Source organism: Varanus komodoensis, unplaced genomic scaffold (genome assembly GCF_004798865.1).
Source record: "Varanus komodoensis strain SLA01 unplaced genomic scaffold, ASM479886v1 scaffold1, whole genome shotgun sequence".
Lineage (NCBI taxonomy): Eukaryota > Metazoa > Chordata > Lepidosauria > Squamata > Varanidae > Varanus > Varanus komodoensis.
In genome coordinates, this window is record NW_025335268.1 from 106094550 (window position 1) to 106109796 (window position 15247).

The window sequence follows — 15247 nt, forward strand, 5'->3', positions numbered from 1 at the left end:
CCATTACCTCGGCCAGGCACCGGTTCAGTACAGCCACCGCCTCACCTGGATTAGTTGAGAATGAGAGGTAGAGCTGGGTATCATCAGCATACTGATGATTCCACAGCCCACACCTCCTAATGACCTCTCCCAGCAGTTTCATGTAGATGTTAAATAGCAAGGGGGACAAAATGGACCCCTGTGGAACTCCATGGCATAGCTGCCATGGCCCCAGCACCACCTTCTGGAATCGGCCATTGAGATAGGAGCAGAACCACTGCAAAGCAGTGCCTCCAACCCCCAATCCCGCTAGCCTATCCAGAAGGATACCATGGTTGATGGTATCGAAAGCCACTGAGAGGTCCAGGAGAACCAAGAGGGACGCACTCCCCGTCCCTCTCCCTGCACAGGTCATCGTACAGGGTGACCAAGGCAGATTCAGTACCATACCCAGGTCTGAAGCCGGACTGAAATGGGTCCAGATAATCAGTTTCATCCAAGAGTGCTTGGAGTTGTCCCGCCACCACGCGCTCTAACATCTTGCCCAAGAATGGGATGTTGGCCACCGGTCTATAATTGGCAGCCATCTCAGGATCCAGGGATGCCTTCTTTAGAACTGGCCAGACTACCACCTCCTTTAAAGAGACAGGTACGCCTCCTTTAAAGGGACAGGCATTGACTACCTCCAAGATCCAGGTCCCAATCCCGTCCTTGGCTTTCTTGAGTAGCCAAGATGGGCACGGGTCCAGTAAGTAGGTGGTAGGACGTACTTGTCCAAGCACCTTGTCCACATCAGGCCACAACAACTGGAACTCATCCATCAATTGTGGACCAGACGGTAACATTGGCACCTCCTCAGTAGAATCTGATTCACTAGTAGAGTCCAGCTCGTGATGAATCTGAGTGATTTTCTCCCTAAAATGCTTGGCGAAGTCATCACAGCGGGCCTTCGAGGATGGTACAAGATCTTTCTTTGGGCCCGGGTGTACCAGCCCCTGTACCACCCAAAAGAGCTCTGCCGGACAGCATTGTGAGGAGGCAATGGAAGCAGAGAAGAATTTCTTCTTTGCCGCCCTCACTGCCACAGCATAGGCCCAATAATGGGCTCTCAAGTGTGTTTGGTCAGATTCATTCTGTGATTTCCTCCACCTACACCTACACTCTACACCTATCACTCCCAACCTGCTTCATCGCCCGTAATTCAGGTGTATACCAAGGGGATTAATGGGCTCTGCCAGGTGGGGGAGGATGCTTAGGAGTGATCGTGTCAATAGTCCTGGTCATTTCCCCATTCCATAGTTCGACCAAGGCATCAACAGGAGCACCAGCCTTATCAGCCAGGAAATCCTCCAGGGCCTTCAGGAATCCATCCGGATCCATCCGGCTCTGGGGGCAGACCAGCACAATCGGGTCCACACCCTTGCAGAGGGAAAGGCCGCTCTCAAGCTCAACCCTCACAAGGAAGTGATCTGACCATGACAGGGGTGTCAGACACAAGTTCCTCACCCTCAGATCACCCTCTTCCTGCCCTGTCGAGAAAACCAGGTCCAGAGTGTGTCCACATTCATGGGTCAGGCCAATGACGTGTTGAGACAGCCCCATGGCCGCCATGGAGGCCATGAAGTCCTGAGCCGCCCCGGTCAGAACCGTCTCGGCGTGGAGATTGAAGTGCCCCAGGACCAACATCCTGGGAGTCTTCAAGACCAAATCCGAGACGATCTCCATCAGCTCAGGCAGGGAGTCTGTTGGGCAGAAGGGTGCACGGTACACCAACAGAATCCCCAGTCTGTCTCGGTCACCCAACGCCAAGTAGATTCAGTTAATAAGAACCAGTTAGTGAGTACACAATTGGAAATACGCCAGCTTATGATTTCCAGTGTTAGACAACTGTAGCAAAAGCAAGAAAGAGTCCATGAAAGCTTATGCTGGAATAAATTTGTTAGCCTTTAGGATTTCACAAGACTCTTGGCTGGGTTTTTTTTTAATGATGAATTGCTTTCTGCCCAGTCCTATGCAACTTTATAATTCCGCAGAGTTCAAGAAGGGTATGTACAATTACAGGCCTGGAGTGATTGCAGATGTGACCCTTGCTGCTGTTACTCTCGTTTCCTGACTGTTAGTTATATCCTTGTTCAGAGTATTGAACATTCCCATCCATTTTTTTCTTTTTCTACAGAAAAACTGTGGATACTCCCCTTCCAATGTGCATATTATTGGGCATAGTCTTGGGGCTCATGCTGGAGGGGAAGCTGGAAGAAGGAAACGGGGCCTCACCAGAATAACAGGTTGCACAGTCCGAGACAAAACTTATGAAAACTTCTGACATAAAAATTTATGAGCAACATAATTTGATGGGTGGGGATTTAACTATTAAAAATCTACTGGTATGGGAAACATTCATATGACTGACTGAATCCATTCTCATAAGAGTTTTCTAGACAAAACTAGTTCCTGAATTATGGTACAGAAACAGTACCATTCCTAAAAAAATTCCACATGACCACTCTTTAAATTTGAACTCAGAGAGGTGAATCCATGAGCTACTGTACTGAGTGGTGTAAACAAATCTCTCCATACAATCTGTATGTTTTGATCTATGTGGGTTGGGTGGTGGTGGTTGCATGCAGATGTGCCAGGATGTGTCAGGCTAAATGAAATGAGCTCTGAGAACAGGAAGGAGAAGTTCTAACCATGCAATAATAGTAATATTAACAACCTATGATGCAATGCTTTCACACCAGGGAGAACTGATGTAGATCCTCCCAGAAAACAAGGCAGAGGCAGAGAGAAGCTGGAGTAGAGGAGTACGGCTCTCGCCCCCTGCTCCCCAATTGCTGAACTCTGGTCTTTATCTGAAAGAAAGGCTTTTTTTCTAAGAGTCAGCATGCTTTTTAATATTAATAAATATTGGAGTATACTTATTTAAATAAACAGTGGACTGTGCTTTGAGATTGGAAACTGTCATGGGTTCCTGGGATCTCTGGCACAAGGATGCTTCTGACCATGTTGAGGGTGATAAATGCATATTCTGTAGTTTTATGAAAATCGTAAGCTATTTTATTTTGTGTTGTGGTGTTGCAGGTTTAAAGATGCAAACCATTTGCTGTTTACTTGCCATACAAGATAGCCTTTTCCAGAATTACACTTTGCCCCTTCTGTATGGCTCCACCCCAATCTCTCCCTGTACCACATCCCATTTTTCTGCTGCCACCAGTAGTTTGCGTACATTGTACTATAAAGTCCATTTTACTTTAAATATAGTATGCATGGGAAATACTTTTCTATATCCAGGAGCTCAGAACAACCATTTCTGTTTGTTCAGGTTTGGATCCAGCTGGGCCTTTATTCCATAACACACCTCCTGAAGTCAGACTAGATCCATCAGATGCAACATTTGTTGATGTAATTCACACCAATGCTGGCCATCTGTTTTTTGATTTTGGTGAGTTTTCCAGTAGAGCAATCTTGTATGTGACAATAGATATGTGAATATTTAACTTCATCTTATTTGTATTTCAGCCCGTGGAATCATTGAACCCTGTGGCCATCTTGATTTTTATCCAAATGGGGGAGAGAGAATGCCAGGCTGCAAAAAGTTTCCCCAGTCATCTAAGTTGTGCAATATCAGTGGAGCTATGAGAGGTAAACATAATCATATACAGAGGGTGCCAAAAATGTATGCACATGTTAAGAAAGGAAGAAAACTGTATTAAAAACTGTTGTATGGCGACACTAGCATGCATTTGATTGTCATCTTTTGCTACCTCACTCCGTTGTGCAGAATCCAACCAGTGACCTTTCGATCAACCAGCCCAGCAGCACAGCGGTTTAAACCACTGCGCCACCTGCAGTCCCTACACATTGCTACTGTTAATTCAATTCAAATTTGAGAAGTAATACATAGATAACCTCTTAAAATGCGTATACATTTTGGCACCTGTATGTAGCATCTTCAGTATATTAAGCACAGTGTCTAGAAGTAAACCTCACTGAGGACAGTTGCTCCTGTTCCTGAGTAACTAAGTATAGGATTGCAACCAAGCAGTGCAATTCTAAGACCTCCAGGCAACATCTAAACAACCATCCGATTATTTGGAGCCTGGGCACTGACCTTGGAAACTAGCTCCAAGATTGGGACTGGGACTTCAGGCTCAGAACACCTGCCTCCTCCACAACCAGTGGGGAAGGAGACATGCCAGCTGCTTCCCCAAGGTTCCAAGGACAATCTCAGAGATTTAGGTTTGTGGTGTGGGCAAAATTATACTTTTTGTCCAGTTCAGGTTCTCCTTCCATCTCTTCAGAAGGGCACCTTTTTGACATTTTAGTAATATACAAATCTGCCAGAAGGTTGCTCCCCTGAATCCCAGGAAAAGCATCATGGCAAGAAGAAGGCCACTCTGCTCAATCCATCCATCAGCTGGAGAAGGAGCAACTTCAAGGAGAAACCCTCTTTGTCAGAAATAACAAGAACTTAGTAATGAGGAAACACTGCTTGCATTTGCTTTCTCCATCTTCCTTCCTGTTGCTTTTTCTGTTGATTTGCTATTTAGATTGTAAACTGGAGGGCAGAGGCACTCTTAATCTTTGCACGGGACCCAGAGAGCCTTTTCTGTGCTGGTGGTTGTTGAATAAGAGGTTGATGATGCTAATCATCACCATCCAATTGAAGTCATTGATTGAATTAATTAAAACATTTATTTAATTGGCTGCCCAAATGAAAATAATAATTTGGGATTTTTTCCCCAGAAATTGGGTCTTCTAAATCAGCTCGATGCTCACATAAGCGAAGCTTACATTATTATATGGAAAGTATTTATATACCTGATGGATTTCTTGGATACCAGTGTAATACTTTCAAGGACTTTATATCAGTGAGTATCACAAGCAGATATGATTTACATGCTTGCTAAACCAATCAATCTATATTACTTAAATGAGGCACTATCTTATGGCTGTTAGAGTCCCAGTGGCCATAAGAGAAATTGGAATCCCATCTCTGAACTTGCTAATGCCCTTGGAGGTCAGGTCTGGGACTACAAATTGAAGCACCCTCCCTCTGGCCTCACAGTGAGTGTGGAAAGAAGTGTGCCAATTGGAACATAGACCTTGAAGCCAGAGTTTTGCAGGATGTGGAGATGAAGAGTTAGATTCTACCAGCATATAATATACCTGGCAGTGTTTGAGGCTCCGCTCATGTCCTGAAGCCCAAGACTGAGATAGCCAAAATCAGCCATCTAAGATGGGAGGATTGTGCCAGTGACCTTTGCCTCCACATACCTTCCCCCACTGGCTACCTGTAATCCTGTGTGCTTGAAGGGTTATGGGTAGCCATACTGGACTGTGAAGGATGGTGCACACTAAAGCATAAAAAGGCATAAGGAAATACAGGCTTTGAGGAAACTGAATGAAACAGAATATTTCAGTTTATGGCACATCGGTGCAAATAAAGAACTAATAAATAACATATTTGTATGTGTATATAATTTATATCTATTCTTAGGGGAAATGTTTTCCATGCCAAAAGGAAGGCTGTCCAATGATGGGTCACTATGCTGATTATTTTGCAGATAAAACAAAAGAGGTGCACCAAGTGTATTATTTAAACACAGGTGCCTTCTCACCATTTGCTCGTAAGTGCTAATTTATTTTGCTTAAATATCATTTAAATGTCAATTTAATTCTAAAGATGAGTCCTGTAGTCCAACCTTCCTCAGCCTGGTACCTTCCAGATGTGTTGGATCGTAACACCCATCACTTCAGTCAATGGACATATTGGCTACTCTATGCTTGAGCTGATGTTTCTGAAGCAACCAGGTGGGCAAGATCTGCTGAAATCTGTTCATCATGGGAAGTCTGTTTGTAAATATGCAAAACACGTGCCAGAAGGGGTGATGTACACAAAAGCTAGCCCTCTGTAGTAGCTCATCACAAGTACAAAGAGATTTAAGGTACAATCCTATGCAGCTTGATTTTTTGTTTAAATATTTATTTATTTATTTATTTATTTATTTATTTATTTATTTATTTAAAACATTTCTATGCCACCCCCATCGCAACAAAGCCTCGGAGCGGCTCACAAAAAATACAAAAAATAAAATAAAATAAAAATAAAATATGCACAGAACTGTGCCCTTATTCTGTGAAGTTTGCAGTGGCACATAGTCCATTTGCCAGTGATGTGACAAGCAATCTGTCTAGCTGCACCAGCCATCTAACCCTAAGTCCTTCAGGATTTGATCCCTGCTCTCTGTCTGATTCATTTTCATCTGGTCCAATTAGACAATTGGCCCTGATAGACTCTGGCTCTAAAGAACCTATTAGAATTTTTTGAGAGTGTTAATAAACACACGGACAGGGCAATCTAATAGACCCTTCCAAAAGTCTTTCAACAAAGTCCCTCACCAAAGATTGCTGAGCAAATTTAGCAGCCATGGAATGCAACAGAGATCCTCTTATGAGTCAGTAACTGGTTGAGAAACAGAAAGCAGAGAGTGGGAATAAATGGACATTTCTCCCAGTTGAGGGATATAAAAGGTGCAGTCACACAGGGTTCTGTATTAGGACTAGTGCTTTTCAACATATTCATAAATGATCTGGAATCAGGAATAAGCAGTGAGGTGGCCAAGTCTGCTGATGACACCAAACTATTTAGTGGTTAAAACCAAAGGGATTGTGAAGTATTCCAAAGGGATCTCGCCAAGCTGGGAGAATGGGCATCAAAATGGCAGATGTAGTTCAGTGTAAGCAAGTGTAAAGTAAGGCCTGCTGGGGCAGAATAGCCCAACCTTAAGCATAAGCTGATGGGAACTGAGCTAGGACTGACTGAAGAAGAAAGCAATATCAGAGGAAGGGGGTGGACAGCTCAGTGAAAATGCTGACCTGGTGCTCAGCTCCTGTGAAGAAGGCAAACTCCATGTCAGGCATAATTAGCAAAGGAATTGAAAATAAAACTGCTGAGACTGTATTCTCCTTATACAAATCTTTGGTGCAATAGCACTTAGAATATTGTATACAGTTCTGGTCATCATACCAAAAAACTCCCTGAGTTGGAAAAAGTGCAGAGAAAAGTAACTAAAATGACGAAGTGGTTGGAGTAACACCTGTATGAGGAACAGGGATTGTTTAGCTTAGAAAAATGACAAGTAAGGGGAGACATTGTCTTGTAATTGCATTAGAAATTGGAGTTGTGTTTTGTATAAGGTTTACTGTTTGGCTGTGATCTAGTTAAAAAAAAACCTTGAACTGGATCAAATATAGCACCAGCAATAGGTTTGAGGGGTAACCTGGAGGTTATATAAGTGTTCTGAAGTTTCTGAGGAGAGTGGTAATATCCAGGTGTATGGTGGGAAGGGAAGAACTTTTGCATGGATGGTGTAGTTACAATATAATGAGGTGTCTCTTCCTGTCTTTTTCTTAAAACACACATTCATATTCAACAAGGGCTTATTGTCATATGCCATCAAGTCATCTGCAAGTTATGTTGACATCATAAATGAATTCCCTCCAAAATATCCTGTCCTGGATAACCCTGCACAGCATCTTAAATGCAAGGATGTGACTTTCTTTATGGAATCAGTCTATTTCAGATTTGGTCTTCCCCTCCTTCAACTTGCCCTAGTGTAATTGACTTCGTGAGTTTAGCCTTCTTAAGATGTTCCCAAAGTATGACAGCTTCAGTTCTGTCAATTTTACTCCCAGTGGAAGTTCTGGCTTGCTATGCTCTAGGACTCACTTATTTGTCCTTCTGTCAGTCTGGAGTATTTACAAAGCTCTCCTCCAGCTCTCAAATGTATCCATTTTCTTCCTGTCAACTTTCTTCACTGTCCAGCTTTCCAACCCTGCATAGCAAACAGGAATACAATGGTGTGTAAGATCAGGCCTCCAGTGAAACATCTGTATACTTGGTGATCTAGTTCCTTCATTGCTGTATTTCCAAATCTCAGTATTCTAATTTCTTCACTGCAGTCTCTTAACTGATGATTGCTTCGAGGTATGCAAAACTTTTTACACTTTCAATTTCTCCATTGTTGACAGGAAAGTTCTTTAATTCTTCTGTAGACATGAGGGTGTTGTTGTTGTTCTGAATGTGCAACTGCAGTCCTGTTTTTGTAATTCTTTCACTTTTACCAGGGGTCATTTCAATTTGCTGCTGATTTCTGCCAGTAATAGGATATCATCTGCATATCTTAAATTATCGATATATCTTCTGCCAATTTACACTCCTTCCTTGTTTGATACTAATTTTCTTTCCCTTATACTCTGTGTACAGACAGAGAAAATGCACTCTTGTCTGTCACCTTTGCCTATAGGAAACCATTCTGTTCATCCATATTCTGTCCTACCAGTAGTTTCTTGTCCTTGATATGGGTTGTGCATCAGGACAAACAAGTGCTGAGGATATCCATTTCTTTCAGAACCATCCATAGCTTTTCATGTGGTCCATAAAGCATAGTTTCATCATCTTCTTCTGAATTCTTTGGTGTACTTCAGTAGCCAACGTATATTTGTAATATTATCTGAAGTGCCTCATCTTTTCAGAATCCAGTTTGAACCTTAGGCATTTCTTGCTCCACAGAGGATACATTTTTTCATTCTAGCACCCTGAGCATCATTTTATGTGGTAAATTAGTCCTCTACTTGCTGTATTCCCTAGAATTTCCTCTCTTTGGGACTGGAATGTATATTGAACCTTTCCAGCCTGTGGGCCATTGTTTTATTTGTCACATTTGTTGGCATATTACTTTTAGGAGCTGGACTGATTCAGTCTCTGCAGCTTGAAATATTGCAGTTGTTACTTACCTACTCTGGGTGCTTATTCCTTCCAAGTACTTTCAGAACAGCTTTCACTTCACTTTCTAATACTGCAGGTTCTTCCTCCCAGAATTCCTCTTTGAAGAAGCCTATCACCCTTGTATAGTTTTTCCTTATATTGTTTCCACATTATCTTTAGTTTATCCTGGTCAGATAGTATATTCCCCTGTTGGTATAGTTCTTTTTTCTACTTGATAGTCACTGGAAAGTTGCATTGAGGGTCCTGACTCTATTTCTTCATCCTTTGTTTTTGCTTTTCCCCTGGCTATAGCAATTATTTCTTTTTGCTACAGGAATCGTCTTTTTTTAATCTTCCCTAAAAAGCTCTCTGGTTTCAGCCCACTGTTTTGTTTTGTTTTTGCTGCTTAGTCAGTTGAGTTCAATCATGTGAATCTGTTCTACATGTGGAATTTAAATTCTGCAGAAATATTACGTTATAAATATTTTGACATTTATTTGAATGTCATTAATTTGTATTTTTGGTACTATGCTTCTGTTGGTTAATATTTACAGCTTGATTTTGATTGTTGATATGAATACTTCATGGTCATGCCTACCGCAATCTGTTCCTGATCTTGTCTTGGCAGTGGGAATGATGCTGTATCGTCACTCAGAGATGTATCCATTGCTATTTGTAAAACAATTTTAGTATCACCAGCCGCCACCACTGAAGGAAGTATCTTGACTTCCCCAATTTTTTTTAAGATGTAAAGACTATTTGGCCACTTCATCAATGGTAAATGTACCCCCCCACACACAACGCACACACACAAACTTACTTACTTAAAAGTGATGCAACCTTTGCAGAAACTCTGCAAAGCGCTCAGAAATGCTAACCCATTTGCACTGGTTTAGTAAATGGTGGTTCCACAGAACTCTAGTTAAAACAGTGTCCTAGGATACAATTCCATTAAGTGGAATTAGAGGGAAGGTTGCATTCAGGTACTCCAAAACAGTACAGTTGAAAAGCTATGTGAGAAAGAGAGTAATATATCTGCACTAAAAGATGAGCTTTTTCTTTCAGATTATTATTTTTTCTGTATTCAACATAGAACTAATTTTCTTATGATCCTTCATAGGCTGGAGGATACATGTGTCTGTGAAACTGATTGGAACACCAACATTGAGAGGAAATATAACTTTAGCCTTCACTGGAAATAACAATGTCAGAAGGCAGTACCCAGTTGCCAGGTGGGTTTAACATCACTAGAAACTACCTGTAAAGGATAGTTTCCATGTGTTTTTCATCTTACTTGTATTTACATTGGGACTGAAATCACTAAAGGTGCACCCAATCTAACCTTCTGTTGTACTGGAATGGAAATACTTGTAATTCACTATATCAGTAGTGAAAATACCTGGACAGCTGTGGGTATCCAGGAATGTTTTTACAGAAGATTGATATTTCTAAATGTATATATTCAGGAGCAACTCATGTGAAGTTCAATGAGATACCAAAAAAGTGTGCATAGGTTTATCACAACATGAGTACTATTATTTTTGGAGGGGTTTAACTTCTATGTAATAGGTGTAGTATTGTAGCATAAAACAACTTCCTTTGTAGTTTAGAAGTTATTTATTTATTTAAAACATTTCTATGCCGCCCCCATTGCAACAAAGCCTTGGGGTGGCTCACAAAAAATACATAAAAACATACATAAATAATAATAATAATATAATTTAAAAGAAAAAACATGTAAAACCCCCCAGTGCATTCTTGGCTAATTTCAAAATCCTAATTAATTCAATAATTTAGCAATTAAAATAAGTTTTAAATAAAAAGGTTGTAGCCTGGCGCCGAAAAACAAATAATGACGGCACCTGACGGACCTCTCTGGGGAGCGCATTCCATAGATGGGGCGCCACCGCAGAGAAAGCCCTCCTCCAGGTACTCACCCTCTTAATATCATTCACAGAGGGTTCCCGGAGAAGGGCATCCTTCTATGGAAGTTATGCTAAATGGAACGTGTTGGCACAAATGTATGGAGTCTTTGTATGGGGTTTGCTGTACTTACTAGATTTGCAACAGAAGCCTAAAGACAATTATACTTCCATATCCAAAACTGCTTCCATATGGTGCACCTTCTTGAAAGTCCATAAAATTAATCCTGTAATCTGTTTGAAAACTTAATTTAATTGCCTCCCCAATTTTAGTTCAAGGACCAAAAACATGATTGGGAATATGTACATTATTCTCTTTAATACCTGACTTGGGTGATCCCATGCAGAAAGAAAAGGACCACCCACAAATAAAGTAACAGCTTATACATTCTTGGGTTTCTCACCAGGTACACAGAATTAATGCTTAAATAATTAAATGCAATCCTATGCAATCTAATTGCACTGTCATTGAGTTCAATGGGACTACTCCCATGTGTGTAGGAGTACAGCCAAAACAATCTTCGGGTTTAGAGTCCAGTATCTGACAAAATAATTTTCATAGTCCTAATGGATGTGGATGGCCTCTGAAGTGACAAATTAGGTTTGGGGATAAGGTTGGCAAAAAACAGCAACTTGCAGTTAGGATAGGCAGAAAGACAGACACAGTGCGTGAGAGAGACCACACCTAAGAATTTCTAGCTTAAATAAACTACAACTGCAGCTTAAAGTTTGTGTGTGCACACGTGCATTAGGGGGAGAAAATTATCCCCAAAGAAATTATATTTCTTTTACCCTAATTTTTCATAGAATGCTAGTTTTGAATCAAACTAGATTACTGACAGAAAATATCCATATGCTTTTTATTTTGGTAACAATTTGTTTTGGCTTACCTTACTCCTTTGCAGTGGATTCTTTTACCCAAGCCATAGATATGCAAGATTTCTGAACGTAGATATTTCTGGAAATTTTATAGCAGTTGAATTTCAGTGAACAAAGCATCCAGATTGGGAACTTACTGGTTATGTAAGAGCCCAAGAAGTCACTATAGTATATGGAAAAAATGACCAGAAGTAAGTATTTACTGTATTTTTGAAATTGGTGAAAAAGATATGTCCAGATATGATGGAATGAAAGGTTCTAGTATGAAGGACCTTTGGCAAAGTGTCAGCCATCCTGGCTGTTCATACCTTTCCAGGCTTACCCAAAAGCAGCTGAAGGCATTCTCATGCCATTATTCTAAATTTCCCAGGAGACTTGAGAGTTACACCTTTTTGGGTGCTCCAAGTATTGTGGGAGATGGTAAAATACTGAGCAGGGCAGACAGCAGCAATGAGTGCCCACCCAAGAAGGCTGCCCAAGGCTGCCCGTTGCAGATACAGGGCTAGGGGCTTGTCATCATATGACAAAATGGAATGAATTACGGGTCCACCGTGGGTAACACAATCCAGGTGGGATACCGCCCTCCAAACTGCAAGCACTATTGTACTTTTATTTCTGGAAGGTGCTAGTTTCACTATGTTTTTCTCTATTCCTACAGGTATGCCAGTACAGAAATTTGAGCATATGTCTGCTTGAATTCTGTTCATTTGAGTTGAACTGTTTTACATATTTACCTCTTTTGTAACTGCTTTCTGACTTAGAGTCAATTCATTCCGAAGATTTCATACCTATTTATAGTCGCAGAAACGTTTTCATGTAACTTATTAAAGCTGAGGCAGCCCCCTGTGTCTTCCCTGTTCCTTTTTCCCTGCTTGCTGGTAACCTGCTGTTACAGATGGTAGAGACATTTCTTGTGTTCATATTTTCATTCAAACCGGCATGACTTGCACTTCCTGAACAAACAAGCAGACTGGAACACAATTATCCTTCTCCAAATTTTGTGATATAGTTATGAGATCAAATAATACACATATAAAGCATACAGTGGGGAAAATGTGCACAAAAATGCACAACTTATGAGAAAATGTATACAAGAATGCATGCTTTAACTCAACTGTTCTGAAGAATATTAATATCTGTGTTTTGTTTCCAGATCTGTATTTTGTGGCATTAAAGATGTCCAGCCTGAAGTTTGGCAAAAATTACCACCTTGCTGAAACATACATGCAATGTTAACATTTTTCACCAGCAGTAAGCAGAGAGTGCAGATTAAATTAATTTTCCAGTATTGATGTCAATAAATTAATTTTCCTTTATTGATGGTAAGTTGGGCTTTTTTTAAAGATGATATCCCCACCTACAGCCAGAATCTTAAGGATAAAATGTGCTTAATCTGATCCCACGACCCATGCACTAAGAAAGCTCATCCTTAGCTAAGTTAGCTCAAGAGTACACCAGCAAGCTTTACGCTTAGATCAGGATGCAGCTGCGTGGAGGCATTTCCATTGGACTAGCAGACAGGGTAAGTCAGAGCTGCTCGAAGACTCACATGCCAGACCTTAGCAGCCAAGAAACAGAAGGCTGGTGACTCCTGGTCAGTGGGGTTCCTCATCCATTCCAGATGTTCTTTTCAGTTTAATAGGAGTTATTCATGGTACTGAACTCCATTCCCAAAATGCATTCACCACCATGGGGCCTACTGGGCCAGGAGCCACCAACCTCCCCTGAAAAGAAAAAAGGATGATCTTGGGGTAGGTATCTGGGGATAAGAAAAGCCAGCTGTGCCCTATTTGCCGGCTGTGAGAGTCTGCTTTGGATGAAACAGTGCAAGTCACTGCTGGCATCCATACAGCTAATATATAAGACTGCATAGTGCTTCCTCAGCTGAATCAATATGGATTTGTTTGATTTTATAGAGGCTACTAACGTATTAGCCATTAAGCCAAGTACAACTCACCACCTTTCTAGTGCAACTTACCATATGCATAACAGCTCCATCCGCCCCTCTGTTTCTCCAGTCCCAAGCTGCAAGCAGCATCCCATAATGGATGGTTTATTCACGAGTCACATAATGTGGCTAGTAAACTCTGTTTTGGATTATTTCATTAATGGTGTGATTTATTCAATATATAGCCTGCCATTGGCACTAAGGGTGGAAACTAATAATAACACTGATGATAAAGGGAAAATTTAATTAAATGTAAAATAAAAATGATAAAACACATACACAGCTGCTAACACAAGGTTCATTTTTTTACAAGACTTTCCTGTGGTATAAGATGCACAGCCAAAACAGGCACGACTTTAAGTGTATGCTGAGTGGCTGCACCTTCTTTTCATTTTCACTCCGTCGCTCAAAACACGCGCAGGCACAGCCGCTGATCTGCTCGAAGCTCCACTCAGGAACGCAGCGCTAGCTAGTTAAGTAAATCAGTTAGTTAAGTAACTCGCTACATTCCTCTGCTAAACAAGCTTCCTGCAGGCTCTCATGTTACATGAACCCTGCTGAAAGGATTCTCTTTGTCTCAGTGTAATCTCCTTCATCTGAATGTTAAAAGCTGCGCTTGGGACCTGGCACAATTCACAGCACTTGACTGTTTATCTGTTGATCAGTCACTAAACACACCTATATCTGCCTGCGGATCCTCGCAGATTTACTGAACACTCCCCGCCCCCCGCCAACCATGGATAAAGAAAAGAAAAGTTTCTGAAGAAAACCAAACGTTTAATGATACGTGGGTAGATTCATTTGCTTTTACTGCTGACGAACTGATGGGGTTTGCTGTTTAATACATGCAGCCCTTTAGCACTGACTTTGACTCTTCAGGAAGCTGTTCTCCTATTCAAAATATATGAAAGGAGTCCTACTAGTTTATAATGTAAGATTAAAAATAAGTTTTTAGTGACTGAACAAGAGCTGCAGCTAAATCATAATGAAGATATACATAGTATTAAGATAGAAAAGATATATGCAGTGTTATCTTCATTTTAGATGTCAAAAGGGTTTTGCGGCTCCCGGTGTTTTCTTTTGTGTGGGAAACGGGTCCAAATGGCTCTTTGAGTGTTAAAGGTTGCCGATCCCTGCTTTAGACCAACTACAAGAACCCCAGTCTGGATCTTTAAAATCCCTATACTCCACACTTGGATCCAGGTGCAGTGGGAGGGTGGAGGGAGGAATATACTTGCTCTGCAGTAAAAAGCAGAAAAAAAGGTAGCTGCTTCACACACTTTTAAAGTAATGTCTGTTTTGACCTATATAAGGACTGCACATAAGGTAAAGGGTTCACGGTGTTGAAATTCTGCATTCTGGTTTGAACTAGTCTAGGAATATCTTTGGAACTACAGGATCAAAAGGCTGTGAATTCAGTCATTTACACTTATGTGCGCACACACAGTTTCCAGAAATGCCTGTGGAAAACTTCTTTTAAACATGTCTTTAAACATCTATTCAAGCACACTATAGAAAGACAATTGAGCAAAGCCAGTTGGGCTGAATGCAGCTTTAGGGAATAGAGGAATGATGATGATTTGAATTTGGCCCCATGGTGTGGGACAACTGACAAGATGGTCCCAAGCCTGCTTACCAGCCCTTTGCATCACCTTTCAAACTCGGCATGGGAGAAATGTTATAGTAATAATAATAATAATAATAATAATAATAATAATAATAATAATAAATATGTACCAAGATTCACAT

The 15247-nt window shown here is 41.0% G+C and overlaps 1 protein-coding gene across 1 annotated transcript in view; it reads left to right on the plus strand.

The window, feature by feature from the left end:
- LOC123024108 (pancreatic lipase-related protein 2-like) overlaps nt 1-12230 on the plus strand; it is a 19116-nt gene extending 6886 nt beyond the window's left edge. Inside the window, exons 4-9 of the mRNA XM_044431474.1 lie at nt 2156-2264; nt 3302-3421; nt 3499-3621; nt 5547-5609; nt 9870-9981; nt 12209-12230. Of these exons, the coding sequence (XP_044287409.1) occupies nt 2156-2264; nt 3302-3421; nt 3499-3621; nt 5547-5609; nt 9870-9981; nt 12209-12230 (549 nt within the window). The remainder of the gene's footprint in view (nt 1-2155; nt 2265-3301; nt 3422-3498; nt 3622-5546; nt 5610-9869; nt 9982-12208) is intronic.
- The last annotated feature ends 3017 nt before the right edge of the window (nt 12231-15247 follow it).